We start from the raw sequence: 18,246 nt of genomic DNA on the forward strand, positions 1-18,246 counted from the left end.
CGGGAACAGAAAGGGCAAAAGTCTTGCATTCTGGAAGCCCGCGGTCCAGGGGATTTCACTCAAGTGTCTCCAAGGCTTTCCTGGGGGCCTGGCCACTCCCAGCGTGCAGCTGCGCTGGGGCTCAGAGTGGTTGCACAGCCCATCCACGTCACCTTGCAGGGAGTGGCGAGGTAGGATCCAAACCCAGGCCTGGTTGAAATGCACAACCCACATGGCCCGTCCAGCGCACCCTAAAGTCTGGCAGGGGAAGATGCACATGGCAGGAAAGGTTAACGGTTGAGTTGGACCACCAGGCGCGTCGGAGAGAGGTGCTTCTAGAAACGATATTCTTACAGCACACAGCTGAGGCTCAGGAAGGACCCTGAAGGATGACCCTACGGTCCAGACCTCTCGTTTGACAGGTAAGGGATCTGATACCACCAAAGGGAAATGCTCACGGTCCAACGCCCTCCAGAGCCTCCACCGCGCCGGGTGCACGGCCACAGCCTCCGTCCCACTCCTCAAAGGTCCTCTGAAACAAAACCCAGGAAACACCAGCAGCTGGGGGGAAGCAGGAGCTTCTGGAACTGCAGTGTGTTTTACAGGACAGAGGGTCCTGGGGAGGACGGGGTACGGCTTCTAGCGCCGAACTTTTCTCCCCAAAGCTTTGCCCTCTGACTTGGATGCAAAGCCTCTGATCCAGATTCACTGCTGGGGGCGATTTCATCAGGTCCACACGAACAAACATCTCCTCAAGCTCCCTCTTCGCTGTCTCTGTTCTGTTTGCTCCCCTGCAGGGAGTGAAGAGTGACCTCATGTGTACGGCACCCTCTGTCTTTTCAGACTCCGAGGCCAGTTTGCTCAGTTCTAGAACTGAGTCCACACTCTTGACACCTGCTCTTCTGGGTCCTAACAGGGGTTACAGGGGAGAAAGTGCAGGAAGTGCCAAGTTCAGTGCTCAGGCCACCCCGGTCTCACGCAATGGCGATCTTCCTTCCCCTCCTGCCCATTCCCACCGCAGGACCCGGTGCTGAGGGTCACCTGCACCCAGTCTGGGGTCAGTTACCCACAACCCTGAGCTTCTGCAGGACCCGAGGATGAGGGGCACCCCCAGGGCTGCACGACAAGGTGAGGGTCCTAGGTGACAGGGCTGCTGAGCAGACCCACGGGTAAGGAAACAAAGCCTCCTCCATGGATTCCGAGCAGATAGAAAAACAAAGGAGTGGCCAAATGCAAATTGACCGTGTGAGTCCAGGGAATATTTCACTCCGCCACATGGAGAGGAGATAAGACTTCCTGGAGGAAAAGGGCAGGAGGTAAGAGGGTGCAAAGAAGGCCCGGGTTCTGGGGGCAATGCTGACCCTAAGTCACCCCGTGGCCGGGACACACCACCTCCCCATGCAGTCCCAGGAAAACAGAATGAGCCCAAAATGCCTCCCCACAGGGACATTCTGTGGTTCTCAGCAGAGATGAACCAGCAAGATAGGTGTGATTTACTTTCCTCTAGTCACGGCCACATTCTCTCCATTAGCATGTGGTCTGGGATCAGACCTATCTGTGTCCAGACTCAGGGTCATGTCCCCAGAAATAGAGCACCAGTGACCAAGGCAGTCTCCAGGGACGAGCAGGGCGCCCTGACTCAGCCCCCCGCTTTGCCAGGCCCCAAATGCCTGTGGGAGCACACGGCAAGGCCGGGAACCCATTCACTGCGTCCCAGGTCATGGGGCAGAAGTGGACCTGGCCAGCCCAGCTCCCCATGTGTTCCCACCCTCTCCCCAGAGGATTGGTGGAGGTGGGTTCCCGGAATGGCCACCGGCTGCATTCCTGTGGGGAGAGTTCGGTGAGGCTGGTGGGAAATCACAGCCAGATGTCAAGGGGGAGCAGCCGGGCAGCCTTTCCAACCCCCCTGGACGAATCCAGCTGGTGAAGGCACAGCTGTAACTGGAGATGAGCTGAGGCCTGGGGACAGGTTGGGGACCCTGCCCACATGCCCTCCTCCCGTCCAGGGCACCCACTGGGGCTGCACCTCCCATCACAGACTGTAAGCATCTCTGTGGGTCTGCAGCCGGAAGTGTCAGCCAGGGCTGGGGAACAGAGGGGTCACCTGGCTCTGTGCCCTTCCACACCTATGGTTCTCCCTGCCTGCAGCCCCGGGCTCTGAGCACCTGCCACGCCCACACCTGGAGAATGAAGCTGTGGGGGGGCCTCACGCAGCAGCCACTCCTCCTCCTCCTAGCTGACCATGAACCAGCTGCCCGGTCCCTCCAGCTTCTGGTTCCTCAGGAGAACATTACTATGTGCTGGACTCACTGTTCAACCCTCTGCCCACATTTCCCACTTTCCAGCCAACCCCTCCACCCCCCGCCCCTGCCCCAAACCCTCTTCTTGGGGAATGCCTACCCATCTGCCCAGCTCTGCCTTTACCCTCAACACAATGCCTTCAAGGTCCACCCGTGTTGTTACAGAGGGTAAGATCCCCTCATTTTTTATGGCCAAATGATTTTCCCTTATAGTGAACACCTCAGCCTCTTGTACCCATTCACCCCTACGTGGACGCTTACATTGTTTCTACACCCTGGCTTTTGTAAATAACGAACAAGGCAGGTATGTTTTCCATTAGTGATTTCCTTTCCTTTGGGTGTATTTTCAGAGGCGGAGCTGCTGGATCACGCGGAGGTTCTCTCTTCGATGTTTTGAAGGACCTGTACCCTATATTCCCAGTGTCTGCACCAATTCACGTTCCCACCAACAGCCCACAAAGGTTCCCTTGCTCCATAGCCTCACTAACACTTGTTATTTCTAGTCTTTTCCAGAGTCATTCTGACAGGTGCGAGGTGTCTCATTGTGGTTTTCATTCATCACTTTTACATGCTAACGTTTTAATGTGTTTTTTTTTCTCCTGAGATAGAAGCTCCGTATCAACAGAGCTGTGTTGGTCACATTAAGTCCCACACTCGCATAACCTGCAGCCAGAGTTTCCGGCTCCTGGGAAGCATTTAATGAGGATTTCCTGAACTGATGATGAAGACACTGTAGCAAAGCTATCAAACAGGTTTCTCATCCCCGTGTTTCAGGTAAGAGCTCATGCGACTTCCCCAAGGACCTATGGGCAGCCGAGAAGAGCGAGCACGGACACGGGTCCAACACGTGCTGTGGGCCAGGCGCTGCCCGGAGCACTGTCTATGTTTAGTGCATGTAAATCGCACGGGAGGAGGAGGGATAGCTGTAGCCATTGTACAGATGGAGAAACCAAGCGCAGGGTTACATAATCAGTAAGGAGATGATAAACGGCAAACCCAGGACTTCAACTCGGGGCTCCCGGGAGGGACGCAGGGAGGGAAGGGGGGAGAGAAAGAGAGAAAATCCTCGAGAGCCCAGAGTTTAACAGGTCCTCACTGCAGTGTCCTGGCTCCCTCTTTCTTATCTGTTTTTTCCAATGTTTAAAAATTGAAGTACGGTTGACATACAGTATTAGTTTCAGGTGTACGACCTAGTGATTTGACATCTTTATACATTATGAAATGATCCCCAGGATAAGTGTAGTCACCATCTGCCACCGCACACGGTTATTACACTATTGACCATATTCCCTGTGCTGGACTCTGCATCCCCAAGACTGACTGACTTTATAACTGGAGCTGGCACCCCTAATCCCCTCCACCTATTTCACCCAGCCCCCCACACCCCTCTGGCAACCACCTGTCTGTTCTCTCCCCCTCACCTGTTCCAGCTCCTAGATGAGAGGCCAAAGCAGCCCATGGGGTTCCACTCATTCCCATCCCCCTGCTCACCTATTTTTCTGTTGTACATAACACCTCTGATGATAATAAATTTTTTTATTAAAAAAAATCCTTTTTTAGAGGCGTAAGGCCCTCTGTGGCTTTCAGTCAACAAATGTCTTGTGGACCACGGTGCCTCAGACTCCCCTGGGCCAGGCCCTATTGCCCACCTCGAGACAACGGAATGTACTGAACAGGCGGATTCCCTGTTTGACGTGAGAATGCTCTGCTGCCGAGCCCACTTAGGCATTTCTAGTCACTCCTCCCTGAATCTGGAGGATGCGGTCTCTCTCATACAAAGCAAAGACGGCGAGAAGCTGGGCTGCATCCATCCCCATCCCCTGCCGGCCAGGGCCCCCTTCCCTCCCATTCCCATCACCTCCTCAGCTCAGGTTCCTGGGCCTGGTGTGACAGGGTGGAGACTTCCGTGGTCCATGCTACCTCTAAGTGTGCAGAGAAATAGTGCTAAACGGCTGATTTTCACTTGCAAGGACTACATCTCTGCATCGAGGACACGAGGCACACGGGAACGGCACCAGGAGCTGGCTGGGGGTTCTGTCTCCAGCATCCTTCCTTTCTAGTCCTGTGCCTTCTCGGGGCTCTGGCTGAGGCCTCTCTGAAGCAGGGAACGTGGGGACAGTGGGGACAAGGTCTACAATCACTCAGGCCATACAATCTACAGACATGCGCAGAATCCTTGCAATGTGTGTACATGGGAGATTGTTGCATACTATTTTCCAGATGAGGGAACTAAGGGTAAGTCTTCTGCCCAAACGCACACAGATGGTAAACAGCAGAGGAATGTGTGTGTGTGTGTGTGTGTGTGTGTGTGTGTGTGCACGCACAGGGTGCATCTGTGCGAGCATGTGTGCGTGTGTGTGCCTTGTGTTTTAGTGTATACGTTTGGGGGGGGAGGGGCAGGTGGATAAAACTCAAAGAAGCCAGAGTCTATAATTAAAAGGACAAAGACAGGCAGGTTTTACAGCAGAACAAGTCACCTAGAACATACTGCACTGACAATGGATTTCCTTCCGTCTTCCAGTAAGTGTGAAATGTGTCAGAAGCATTGTAAGTCATCAGCCGCATTTCTTGGAAAGCCCCTAGACATTGTGTAAGGCCCGTGTCCTGCCCCCTCTGGCAAGTGTGAAATAAGTTCAGCTAGAACCAGGTCAGCCGCAGGACGTGAGAGGCACGCAGAAATGCAGGCTTTCTCCAGGTCTTTAATTATACGGATGCATATTTATATAGAGACAGAGAGAGACCATGTGTATGTATACACACCTTTTGCAAATAGTACCAATTTAGTTGTGGCCACTGTTCTTTACCCTTTCATCAACCCTAAAGGAAAACCACTGTGTGAAACAGGCAGCCCCACCTCCATGAGATGGAATGCTTGGCATGACACGGTCCCCGTAAATGGGACGGCCACGCCGTGTGGATGCTTACGTGGGGTGGCTCCAGGAAAGGGTGCGGGGGCTGGCACGAGGCCCTCCAGCCAGGCAGCGGCCAGGGAGGATGCCGATTCATATCTGGCCCCAGGGCCCCGTCTAGTCCAGTTGGGACATGAATCCTTGCCTGAGGCCAGGGAAGGTAGGAGGCTTTCTTACAGATCTCGGGTGACCCCTCAAAATGACAAACAGAGGAGGCATCCACAACGGTGGCACACAGTGGAGGCAGCATGATGGTGACCAAGACACAGAGGAGTGGGGAGAGGGGCGCTCGAAGGGGAATCCCACCCACCCCAATCAGCACCCGAGGAGGGAACCGAGGCCACCTTCCCAGGATCACAGAGGAGTTAGTGGCAGTGACTTCGGATCGCCAGGCATCATGTCAGAACACACTGTCGGGGTCAGCAAGCTTTTCCTGTAAAGGGACAGGGTGCAAACAGCCTTTGTGGGCCACACAGCCTCTGTCACAACTACTCGGCTTGAGGTCGTGGTGGGAACACAGCCACACACAACATGTGAACAAGCTGGGATGCCATATTCCAGCAAAACTTGAATCGAAAAAGTGGTGTCTGGGCAGACGTGGCCTGCGGGCTGTTGTCTGCTGTCCCCTGCATTTGATCCAGAAAGATCTCGAGTCCCTGGACAGGCCAGGGTCCTGCCCATGGCTCGCGATCCATGAACTTCTAAACTCTGCTGGATTCCCTTCCTGGACAGGGGCTCAGATCCCGCCATGTCAGGTTTGGGCACTCTGATGGTTGGCATGCTCTGTTTCATACAGACTTGACATGAATCCTAAGTATGATAACACAGTAAGAAGAACCACAATCAAAGCTAGCAGATCGGTAAGTATCGTCTCAGTTTTACAGACAAAGAAGTCAAGTCTCTGAGACGTGAAATCCCGGCCGAGGGCCGCCAGCGGGCAGGCGGAGAGCTGGGGTTCCACTCCAGCCCCTCTGCCTCAGATCAGGGTCCCAGCAATGCACAGGCTGTGACTCCACTCCGGACGAGCCACAGAGGGCGCCTTTGACGTGTGTAAACAGACAGCTGAAATACATTTGCATTCAATTTCAGAGAAGGAGGCCGTTGGGGGGAAAGCAACATTCATGTAGGGTCCTTCAGAGGGACATGACAAAAAAAGAAATGGTTGAGAAACACTGCCTTACGTGAAAGGTATTTAACTCAATCACCTTTCTGGAAAACAGTATATGTATACCTGCCCACATACATACATAAAATGTATACATATGTCTATTCTGTGTTATTTACATATGCAAATCACAAGACACATGTATATGTGCATATATATGTAGATATGTGTGTACACGCGTGTATGTGTATACACATGCGTGCATGTGCGCACATCTGTATATGTATGTATGCGAGTGTGTGCACATGTGTATATATGCCCTTATGTGCATTCACATGTGTCTATATACATGTATACAGCAAAAGCAAACACTGCATTGCAGGTGCTCAGGGCCACCCCTGAGCCAAGCGCTTCCCACGCCCCATTATATCCTCACAACCCCCTACAAGGTAGGAATGGTGCCAGCACCCTCTTTGTATGGCTGCGCACAAGACCAGTAAGAGGCGAGGAGACTGAGGGTAGGGAAGCAGAGCTAGGCATGCCGGGCACCAGCGCGGGCGAGGCAGAACCACTGACGGCACCTCGCTGTCGATGCACACCTCTTGTGGGTACGGCGTGCAGGAACACACACATGCGGGCACACGCAGAATTCAGCACAAGGAAGACACTATTGCACCATCACAGGAAACCAGGACTCAGAAGCAACGTGAGTGGTGGTCCATTCAGAGGAAGTGGAGGGTATGCAGGCATACGCCCCTCCCAGTGCCACGGGACACACCCCCCGCCCCACGGAGGCTAGGGACAGAATGTCTGGTTTTGACACAGGGGTTCCTCGGTTTTAGGAAGAGACAGGAGTCAGGCAGGGACATGCTCTGAACAGCTCCCACGCATGAGCCTGGCTGGACATAGCTGGAAGACCGTGTCTCTTCCCCAGAGGTATGCCAATTACATATAACTGATGGGTGGTTTTCAGCTTTCCATCATTTTCAGTTACTTTCTAATAAAATTTCCTAGCACATAATCAGAATTAAGTAACCCAGTTGCTATTTCTAGGGGGTGAGCTCGATCATAACAAGTTTTCCCAGGAGGAACTCCCAGTGACCTTTAGGCAAAGGGCGGGCCCAGCCGGAATTGCTTCTTGAGGCTGATGCGGCCCCGAGGGCCAAGCCACAGACATCCACGTGGCAGCTCCAAACCCACAGCTGATGCTGCCACAGACTCCTCCCGGGCCTTCAGTCCACCCAGAGGGCTAGCTGGGTCTGGTGGCCACACACACACACACACCTGTGTCTCTGTGTGCGTGTGTGTGTGTGTGTGTGTGTGTCTTGACCTTACCACCAGTCTCTGGGCAGGCAGAGGGACGTGGGGATGGAGGCAGTTGTGTAGTCAGGAAGAGCTGGTCACTGGGGACAATGCCAGCAGCAGGCTGTGCCCTCGTGGATGGCTGTGAGACTCAGGTTCCGAGGGAGACGGGGCCCAGAGCAATTCTGAGGCTGGCCGTGCCACCCAGGCATGCCAATAGCCAGCCGCAAAGCCCTTCCCTGGGCGTTACTGCTGGGTCTTCAAGGGGACAGATTATCCCAGGGCTTCGAGATGGACTCTGCTTCTGGCCAAAGACTCGTGGCTGGACTCCTTCTACTGGACAAGCTTGGGAACGTTAAGCCAACAAACTAAGCCTCAATTTTCACCTCCTGAAGCAGGGGATAACAACACTCTCCTTCTCGCACACCCCCCTCCAGCACCCAGAGTGCATGACTACCCCAGGCCCTTGGCTTTCACCACTGCCTCTGCCTGGAACTCGGGATGCGGACTGCTGCTGCTTGGCATCCCAAGCTCAACTCAATTCTTCTCCAGGGGCCTCTGGAAATGTCACTCTAAAAGCAGGATCACAGATGTCTTATTCAAGGAGGAACCCTGTGCCTCAGAACAATGTCTGCGAGAGAACAGGGGATTGATTAAAATGTGTTGGAAAAAATAACCCAGTGCTCTAGAGAGGCCTGGGAACACCCACGGTTGTGACACGGTACCCTTAAACGTCCATCCAGTCCATTCCCTATTACATCAGTAAGTTCTGTTATTTACTGACGACAGGCTACAAAAAGAAAAAAAGGACACATTTTCAAGTGAACCTAATAATTCACTCATTTACAAGGTGAAATTTCCGGCTGATAACCACAGTCAAGAGCACAGTGAGCCCTCGATGGCCACAGCGCCCAGGCCCGGGCTGACCCGCATGCTGTCACGGCAGACGAGGGCGTGAGGACGCGCTCGCCCCCACACAGGCAGCGGAGGCTCGGGGGGCTGAATGAACACAGGGCACCCACTAATTAAATGCAGAGCTGGGGTGTAGATGCTGACCTTTTTCCAGGGAGAGCCACAGGTGAACATAAAATTAATCTCCCTGCCACACGAAATAAGTCGGTCTCCCTCTGCAAACCCCCCCACCTTTGCCGTATTGGTAAATAGAACATCCAGCCGTCCAGACTCTCTCTGGAACAGCAACACAGCCAAGCACAGACACACCAGCGACAGAGAGAGAGAGACGGAGAGAGGGTGCCCACGTGTCCTACGACACAGCACCACAGAGCATGGGAGAGGCCGCTCTGCCCTAACCCACGCCAGCATCTCAGCCCAGCTATCCGAAAGCTAGAAGACAGAACCCAGGACGGTGCCTCCTGCGCGTGGGGAGAGGGGCGAGAAGACCACCACTGAGTGTCCCCAAAATAGAAGGAGGCGGAGGTCGCTCAGCTGTGGCCAGCTGGCATTCCACAGGCTCACTCACGGCCAACCGATAAGCTATATAAAGGTTGTTTTGTGGCCACGACCGAGCCCGGGGTGGAGAAAGCTCTTAATTACAGCCAGTGCTCTGGGGTTGGGCCCCGTCTGCAGCCTCCGCCCCACGCACCACAGGAAGCCAGGCTGAGATGGAGTCCCCTGGGGACCTGGTGAGGCCGCAGAGGCCGGAGTTGATGCCATGACACAGAGGCCCCTCCCTGCATGAGCCCGAGGCTGGGGACAGTGAGCCACATACTGTTAGCTTCATTCATGGACTCAGCACACAGCCACTGGTCACCACGTGAGCCAGGCCGGCGCGAGGCATCAGCACGGTTCAGTATTAGACTCCAAAGGATCGCAGAGGAGCAGCCTGACGGGCCAACTCCCAGGCGGTGGGCGCTGAAGGAAACGGATGCTGGAACACCTGGCTCCCTGTGATCCCGGGCAAGCCGTGTAGGCCCTCTGTGCCTCGGTGCTGTCCACAGACCAGAAGGAACAAGGTAACCCGCGTTGGGAATGTGGGGAGACATCAATAACATCAGTGGGTTGAAAGATATTCCCTAAATATCCCAACTTACTGGAAAGAACTCAGGACCTGGGTCAAACAGAACAGGGTTAAGCTCCCAGGGCTGCTCCTCACCCGCCAGGCCGCCCTGGGGTGTGAGTCGAACCCCATCATCACTGATGCTCGGGTCATCACAGTGCTAGACAACCCTGGGTGTCGCACACACGAGCTCTGACAAAGGAGGTAAGCCCAGACCAAGTCATAAACGGGCGAGAACAAAAAAATTAGAACTAAGTACCCTATTTGCAGCCATGTCCCAAGTGGTACGATATGCAGCTGGAATTCTAATGGAGCTCTTAGCAGAACGTTCAACAGAGGCACCTAGAGATCCTGAGCAAACCCGTCCAGGTCCACAGGTGGCCCAGGGGCACGTGGACACAGAAACTTCCACAATGGCCACCCCAAGGAAGCTCTGTCCGATCTCAGGCCCGTTCCTGTTTCCACAGCACCCCTCCTCAGCTCACCTGGTCACTCTCAGCTGGGCTGAGAGCCAACCACTGCTCATGGACCCCCCCTCTACGCTGCCTCAGGGCCGGGGACTGCTGCACCCCACCCCGGACACGGGCCCTCACTTCCTGTGCACTGACCTGGGTTCTGCTTCCCCTCGGAAGGGCAGCCCCGGGAAGCCTGCTGTCCGTCAGAGCCGCCCCTCCACCCTCCTGCAGTCAAGCGTGAGATGGAAAAGCATGGGCTCTGGAAGCTGGACTTGCACTCGGCAGCAGCAGCATCAAAGGACAGGGTGGGGGAAGGAGGAAGAGCCTTGTGTGTGGACTTTGTATGTAAGAGTAAAGTTTCCAGCACCCACATTTGAGCAAATAGAAGAACCTGAGCTGAGATAAGAGCTGAGATTAATTTTACTAATATATTGTACGTGTCCCTAAATTCCCAGAATATTCATATCTCAATACGTAATCAATAGAAAAGATATTCGTGAAACGCTTTTGTCATTCTGTCTACAAAAGCCGTGCGTATAGTCCTTGTGGCACTTCCCGGTTAGGACCAGCACCTGATTGGTCAAGGCCCACCTGTGCTGGCCCGCGCAGGCCTGGAGCATTGGCTCCCTGTGCGCAGAACTCGGTGTCGACACCACCTCCTGGGGCTGGGTGCGGAACGGGGCAAGAGCGGACTACAAAGTGCTGTCAGCGGTCAGGGCTCAGAGAACAGCAGACTCCCCGGTTCTGTTCCCTCCAGCGGAGCCTGGGCAGGGTCCTGCTCCTCTGCGTCTCTCCCACCTGACGAGGCACGGGGACATCTTGGGCTTGTATTCAGCCCATCCCAGCCAGCCTGCCTTTTCCAGACCCTCATCAACCTTCAGAATCTAACCGTTTGGCTCTGCTCGTCAACATATAGATAAGGTCAATATTTCAGTTCACGTTGGGTATGATTACAGGTTTGCAGAATACTCTCAACCTTTGCACTTGGGAGGGGCCAGGTCGTGGCACAGGCACCTCTAACACGCACGTCACACAGCAGGCACAGAACTCACACAGGTTCCCACCCTCGATTTCCCGTAAACAACATTTAGGCGGCTGCTTTGCACTCCAGGCTCTGTTCTGGGCCCTCGGAAACCGCGAGGAACAGACTTTGCCCTCATGAAGCTTATGGTCGTGTGTGAAGGCAGACCCCAGGCACATAAACTAAGGAGACACGTGACACGGCAGGTGGTAACCAGGGTCCACATTCCCTCGTGTGATTAGCTGCCACGTTCCTGCTGCCCCAAGTAGGCGAGCTTCTCTAGAACGAAAAGAACGTCAGAGCCGTTACTGCATCCTGGGAACTCAGCGTGGGCCCCAACAGACGAATCGTTCGGTGTGTGGCTGCTGAATGAATGAATGAACGAACGAATGAATGAATGAATGAACAATTACTACAATGCTCTGCTGGGCTGCTGAAGACTGCATGAATGAATGATATGATAAAACCCGATGACTACTATGACGCCCACCTGTTAAATGGATGAATGAATGAATAGGTCGGATCGAACTGACTGACTACTACACCAAAAAGCCCACACCATTAGTCTGTGATTTCCCAGATCATCGGTATGAGGCCCCGATTCAGAAGAGCCCCCGTGTGGGTTCCGAAGACACCCAAAGATATCTCCTGTGTGAGCAGGGATTTCTGGCCATGTGGATTTTGTGATGCTCCTTGATTTAATCGTACTGGATGTATTTCAGTATGTTACTGTTAGCTATTTTATTCTGTTTTGCTTTCTTTCTAATTGAAGCAATTGTAAGGGGATTTTGTTTCATTTGTCACCAGAATCGAGCAGGCCCCTAGTCAGCTTACAGCTGTATTTACAAAAACGGATTCCCTTTAGACAACTGAGCATCTTACATCTATTTCGGCTTTTGGAAGAGCCTGGCTACTGTGAGTTTTCTTAATGTTATCATGGGGGACGTGCGGTGTCCCCAGCTGGCTGGCATCTGGTTCCCCTTCTCTTGGTTGCAGCCCCCAGTGTCCCTGCATGGATCAAACCCCTTCCCCTGGGAATGGAGTGGGGTTGGTGACTAGGACACGGTCATGTGGTTTCGGCCCCAAACAGTCAGCCTCTTTCCACTCCGAAGCCACAGCGTTGGTCTGTGGAGAGCCGCAGACCCACGCTCGTCCATCAGACTGAATCCAGGCCTGCTGGGCCATGGTCTCATCCCTTCTGGGTCTGAAGTCTCATGTGGCCCTAAGATTCACCACAGGTAGCCCCTGTGTGACCTCCCACACCTGTTCTCACCTCCCCTGCCCGCTGCAAGCCTGGGAGGCTAGCCCCTGGGACGCCATCACCTGGGCCCCTTGTGGGCTGCTGTCAGACTGGCTTAGGCCAGTGGAGGAGGGGAGGTGAGAAGAGGGCAGAGAGGGCAGGCACTTCCTCCCTCCTCCCTCTAGGCCACCACTGAGACAGCAGCTGTGCTCCCTGGGGTAACTCCAGCCCCCTCTGCATCTCATGGGTCTCTGAGCACACTTCCACCCTTGCCATCAGCCTGCTTCTCCTGCTGACCATTCCCGGGGGCTCAGTAACCCTTAGCGACCTCACCCTTCTCTCGACAAAGCCTTCATCAACATCTCTGCAGAGGACCGTCCATGCCAGGACCCGGACATCCAAGCCCGCCAAGAACAGAGAAAATGCCAAGGAGAAACCTAGACATGGAAGGAGTGGAACGACCCTGGTCTCATCATTCAAGCCCGCCTGACGTCTGACCTTTTTGTCATGTGTGATATGAATTTGCTATATTCCCCAAGCTAGTTACAGTGGGTCCTCTACTGCCTGTGATGGAAAGCACGGTCCCTGACTCAGAACCAAGGTCAGTGAGGGCCCCGCCTCAGTCCGGGGCGCGGAAGGATGAGGCCAGCACATGGAGGCCGAAGGTCCGGATTCTGTCCCCAGCCCGGCCCTTCTATTAACTGGGCAGCACATCCCAGTGACTTCACCTCTCTGGGGCTGTTCCCACCATTCCCAGAACCACGCCCTGGGCATGCAAGTTCTTCAAAATCTAGATTCTGCCTGGCCAACATCTAGAACCTGTTTGAACCCAGGCTGGCGGGATGACAAAATGCCAGCGGGCAGGGTCGAGAGGAGTCCTGCTTCCCGGCATTCTGGGATCACAGCAGCTGCACACACTCCAAAGCCACCACGTTGGACTTCGGCCTCCTGGCTGGGCCTGGAGCCCGGTGTCTGGCTCTCATCAGCCCAGAGGTCAATCCTGAGCCCTGGCCCTCCCAGGCTGTCTCTCCTGCCTTCCTGCCCTCTCCCGTCTTGGCTATGGCAACCCTTTGGCCTACTGCTGAGGGCCTAGCAGCTGTCCCTGCCAGGAGCTCAGCATGCGTGTGCTCGTAACCGTGAGAAGGACATCACCATAACCTATGTGGTTGTGATGAGGATGAAGTGAAATTCACGGCCGAGGCCTCGCACACTACCGGATAGCTTTCCTTCACTGAGCACTCGGGGCCTCTGTTTCCTCATCTGTGGAATGGGGCTGGTCCTCAGTGCTCCTTCTGTTCCCAGCCCTGTTTGATCTCTGAATTTCTCCAGCAGTCCTGTAAAGGGTCTCCTTGTGTCCTGCTGTCCTGCCAGCCTCCCATTCTCACAGATCTCAGTGTCATACCCTTGCACAAAAGCCTTCCACACCTCATCTTAGCACACATGCCCTCCTTTATTGAGAGCTTGACAATCGTACAAAGCCACCAACCCCAGTTCCCTCCTTGACCACAGCCAGAAGGCTCCATTTCACTTCCCTGACTGTGTCATGCCATCCCTCAATCCTGCATCCTACAGCTCAGGCACGTCCTAAATGGTCTAAGCACCACCTCCTCCAGGAAGCCCTCCATCATTCTCAGGGTCATCACTGAACACAACCACAGTAGAACCCCATGGGACACTGTGGCGCCTTCATTAAGATCACCCCCACAGCATTTTATCCCTTTTTACGTGTCTTTTTTGCCATCTAGACTATGAACACTCCAAGAGCAGGACTTTTGTCTTATCTTTTTCAACAGGTCCAGAAATCGACACAAGGCCACATAAAAACTAGACCCCCAATAAGTATCTACGAATAAGTAAGTGGAAGTGGAGATTAAGTGAGCCAAAGGAGAAGAGTCACAGAGAGGTACAGAGCCCGAGGGCGTCGGGTACCAGACAGTTTAGCTGTTTTCTCCCAGCTGCAAGCCAGGCCCGCCCCCGCTGCTCTGCCAAGTCATGCCCAGCTGCTCCCACTGCCAGCCACAACCCCAAGGCTTCCCTGTCCCCAGTAAGCTGTGACCCTCTGAGCTTCTCCCACCGGAGAAATCTCGGTCCCCAGAAGGAGTCCGCAAGACAGAGGCTGAGACCCTGCTCCCAGCCCCCACCTACTGGCCCTGGAGAGGGGCGTTACCGAACACTGCTCATGACCCAGGAAGGACAAATGTCACCCCAGTGAAGCAGGCAGAACAGAAGCTGGACACGGATGGGTGCACAAAAACCCATTTCACCCTTCCTGTCCTGTGCAGGAGGCTGTCCTGAGAATGACCCAACAAGGGTCTTGGAGGTCAGCCTTCAGGGTCAGAAGCCCAGGGGCTGTCAGCTCCCCCCTTGCTGCCCAACCTCCCCCATCGCCCATCCCCAGCCACAGTCAACAGATTCCAGACGACCTCGGGTTATCTCAGAGGGCACCAGGTCAACAGCACTTGGCCTCTGGGATAAGCACGGCCTGACCATCTCCAAATGGCTGACTGGGGATCACAGCTACAGACCAGAAGGCTGTCTGTGCCCACTTCCTTAGACCCCTAGTCCCTGCAGTCCCTTGGAAGAAGAAAGGGGGCCGGATATAGTTCATCTGCCATGTGCTTTAAGAAGGGCTTTGAGAGGGGCGCCTGGGTGGCACAGCGGTTAAGCGTCTGCCTTCGGCTCAGGGCGTGATCCTGGCGTTATGGGATCGAGCCCCACATCAGGCTCTTCCGCTATGAGCCTGCTTCTTCCTCTCCCACTTCCCCTGTTTGTGTTTCCTCTCTCTCTGGCTGTCTCTATCTCTGTCGAATAAATTAATAAAATCTTTAAAAAAAAAAAAAAAAAAGAAGGGCTTTGAGAGCTTGGGCTCCGACTTGAACAGCCCTGCAGGTGAGCACATGTGTTACCACTACAGACATGCAGCCCAGACTCCCAGGCATTGAACCCACCCCAGGTCTCTCCAGGTGCATGGGGCTGAGAACCCAGCCCTCTTTAAAGAATTTCCTTCCTGCCTGCGCCCTGGAGGCGGAGCCTGGGAAGGACGCAGGTGTGCGCCCTGCCGGGTGCAGGGGTGCAGGCCCGACTGGTTTTCCCCTCTCCGCCGTTCAGGAACCCCCGGCCCTTGCCCTCTGGCGCAGCCCCGCCACCTGCCAGCGGCACATCTCTGGGCTCCCCACTGCTCCGCTCAGCGCCCCGCGCACACTCACTTTCACACAGGCGGCGCCTCAGCTTGCCACGGATCTTGTCTATGGCGTTGAAGTCGGACACGTGGAAGACGTGGGCGGACTTGGGCTCCGAGGCGATCTCCTCCAGCTCCTCCTTGAGCGCGGCCCCGACACCCACGGCGAAGATGCGGATGCCCGCGCGGTGGGCGGCGGCCGCGGCGTCCAGCACCAGGTCCTGGCTGCGGCCGTCGGTCAGGAGGATGGCCACCTGCTTGAAGGCGCGGTTCCCGGGGCGGCCGCCGGCCTGCGGGGAGAAGCTGTGGCGCGTGATGAAGCGCAGCGCGTCGCCGGTGTTGGTGTTCCCGCCGTGGTAGGCCAGGTGCCGCGCCGCCGCCTTGACCGCCTCCCGCGAGCCGAACAGCCCCAGCTCGAAGGCCGTGGTCGGCTGGTCGCTGTAGCGCACGACCCCCACGCGGGTGCGCTCGGGGCCCACCTCGAAGGTGTCTACCAGGTTGGCCACCCACTGCCGGACCTTCTCAAAGTCCTCCTTGCCCACGCTGGAGGAGGTGTCCAAGAGGAAGACCAGGTCGTAGTGGACAGTCTTGCAACCTGCAGGAGGGGAGGGGGGAGAGGAAGGGTGAGCTGGGGCAAACGGATTGGGAAAGGTCACACTGGCTGGGGGTCTCCCCCGGCTGCCTTAAAGCTCCAAACCTCGTTCTCTGAACTGGCTTATGATGAGTGTCCCCAAGGTTGCTGTGAGGTCCAGCTGCCAATATGTGTCCTTGCATAAAAGTGGTTAGTGATCATGGAACACCACTCTATCAATTTCTCCAATAGTTTTTGTGTTGGTTACCAAGTGACTTCATTGTTTTGTAAACCTACTGCAAATAATGCATGCTCATTTCATAAAAGGCAATCGAGAAATGTTTCAAACGCTTATGTTTCCATCTACAGAGAGATCACGCTGTTAACCCACAGCGTACACACCTAATTATTTTCTGTTTCCATGTAGTTACTAATGCACGTGGGACTGTATCAGACACGCTGATACATAGCTGTTTTCCCCACATCCGGCAATATGCTGAAAACCCATTTCCAGTGTGAGGATGTTGGTTTCCATGGCTGCAAGATGCCATTGCACAGAGCACATAATTTATTTAGCCAATACCCTCTTGTTAGATGTTTAAATAGTTTATAGTATTCCAGTATTATAAATCACATAAAATATTTTGCACTCATATAGTTACAATATAAATTTGTAGACATTCTATAATGCTTTATAAAAATAGAAGCATATTTTGATGTGTAATATGCTTCTATTTTTATAAACTTTGCAAGTTTTATATGAATGTATACAATGCTTTTGATGAAACAAAACAGGACACTAATTTATTTCTGATCCTCAGGGCAACCCTGTACTGAGAGCTTGCTCATCCCCATTTCACCATTGGTAAGATGAGGAAAAGGGTTTCTAAACTCCAGAGAGCTGTACAAACATATAAGGGAAGCATCAAGAAGCCTTGGTCTTGACTATTCCAGAATCTGAGGCTTGTTCGTACCACCAGCAGCAGCTGACCAGGTCTCTGGACACTGCAAAAACATTTGTCTCGTAAAAACGAAATAAGAACAACTACAATAAAAACCCAGTTTGTTAAACTATCATGTTGGTAAAAGTATAAAAAATGCCAAGGTAGCCAGTGCACAAGAGAATGCAGCCACCTGCCCTGCCACTGGCCATGGGATCCGTCACACCCATCTTCAGGGTTCTAGAAGCCTTATGAAGGAGAGCGTTTTTGATCCATCACTTTCAAATTTAGGGATGTACCCTCATCAAACAATCAGACGCAGGGGAAGAAAAATTGTAAAAGAGATCTAAGAAGTTCATGCAGCACTGGCAAGCAAAATCCTGGAGCCCAGCTCCACGCTCCCCTACGGAACCGCTCACAGGCTCACCCGCGTGGGCTCACACGGCACAGAGAGCGGCAGCCACAGAGCGCTGGCTTGAAGCGATCTTTATTTACCAACAAGATACATTCTCCCAATGTCTTGTTGGGTCTGAAAAGCTGTGTGTCAATGTGATGGACTGTCTGTGTGTGGGATTGGGTCTGTATGCATCAGAGGACCTACAAAAAGAAACATTGCTTACCTCTGAAAAGCAGAACTGTGAGTAAAATTTATTATTCTGTATTTCTGATTTTATATTTATAAGCAATGAATTCAGAAAACAGAAAAATAACCTTGTATGTACTTACACACACACACACACACACACACACACACACACACACTTCCCCATCCCACCCTACACCAGGGCCTCTCGTAAGTTTTCCCTATCTACCTTTACCCCGAGTTTCTAAAATCCAAGCTGTAATCTGCTCTCGGGAGCGGAGGTAAACCCCTGTCTTCCCAGGATTGCTCCCTAACAGGATTAGAGCTTTTGGAGTGTGTTTGCCCAGATGTGTGAACTGAAGAGATAATTCCTGGGGAGTTTTTCTCCTTGACACAAAAGGTCATCCTTTTGTCTTTGGGACAATAATGTCCCAGCCTGTGTAGGGTAATTGCTGCTGTGGGCCAAGCAGGGCCCAGCCTCTGGGCTGTAATCCCTGAGCAAATTTGTGTTAAGGCTGCAGAAGGTCCATTTTGTTCCAGAGGCCTCACCTAGGGGCCCTGTGGCACTCTCATACATTCTCTCCTGGGGGCTAGGGAGCAGACTGCATGGTGAGCACGTGAGAATTAGGTGTGCTATCTCGGGAA

At 53.8% G+C, this 18,246-nt stretch overlaps 1 protein-coding gene across 4 annotated transcripts in view; it reads right to left on the reverse strand.

Moving 5' to 3' along the window:
- Positions 1-18,246, reverse strand: part of COL22A1 (collagen type XXII alpha 1 chain) — a 248,445-nt gene that overhangs the window by 208,847 nt on the left and 21,352 nt on the right. For all 4 annotated transcript variants that reach the window (XM_026495370.4, XM_048212494.2, XM_048212495.2 and 1 more), the window contains one exon: positions 15,535-16,101. In XM_026495370.4, coding sequence (XP_026351155.3) covers positions 15,535-16,101 — 567 coding nt within the window. The remainder of the gene's footprint in view (positions 1-15,534; positions 16,102-18,246) is intronic.

The sequence above is a fragment of the Ursus arctos genome, unplaced genomic scaffold (genome assembly GCF_023065955.2).
Source record: "Ursus arctos isolate Adak ecotype North America unplaced genomic scaffold, UrsArc2.0 scaffold_6, whole genome shotgun sequence".
Taxonomy (NCBI): Eukaryota; Metazoa; Chordata; class Mammalia; order Carnivora; family Ursidae; genus Ursus; species Ursus arctos.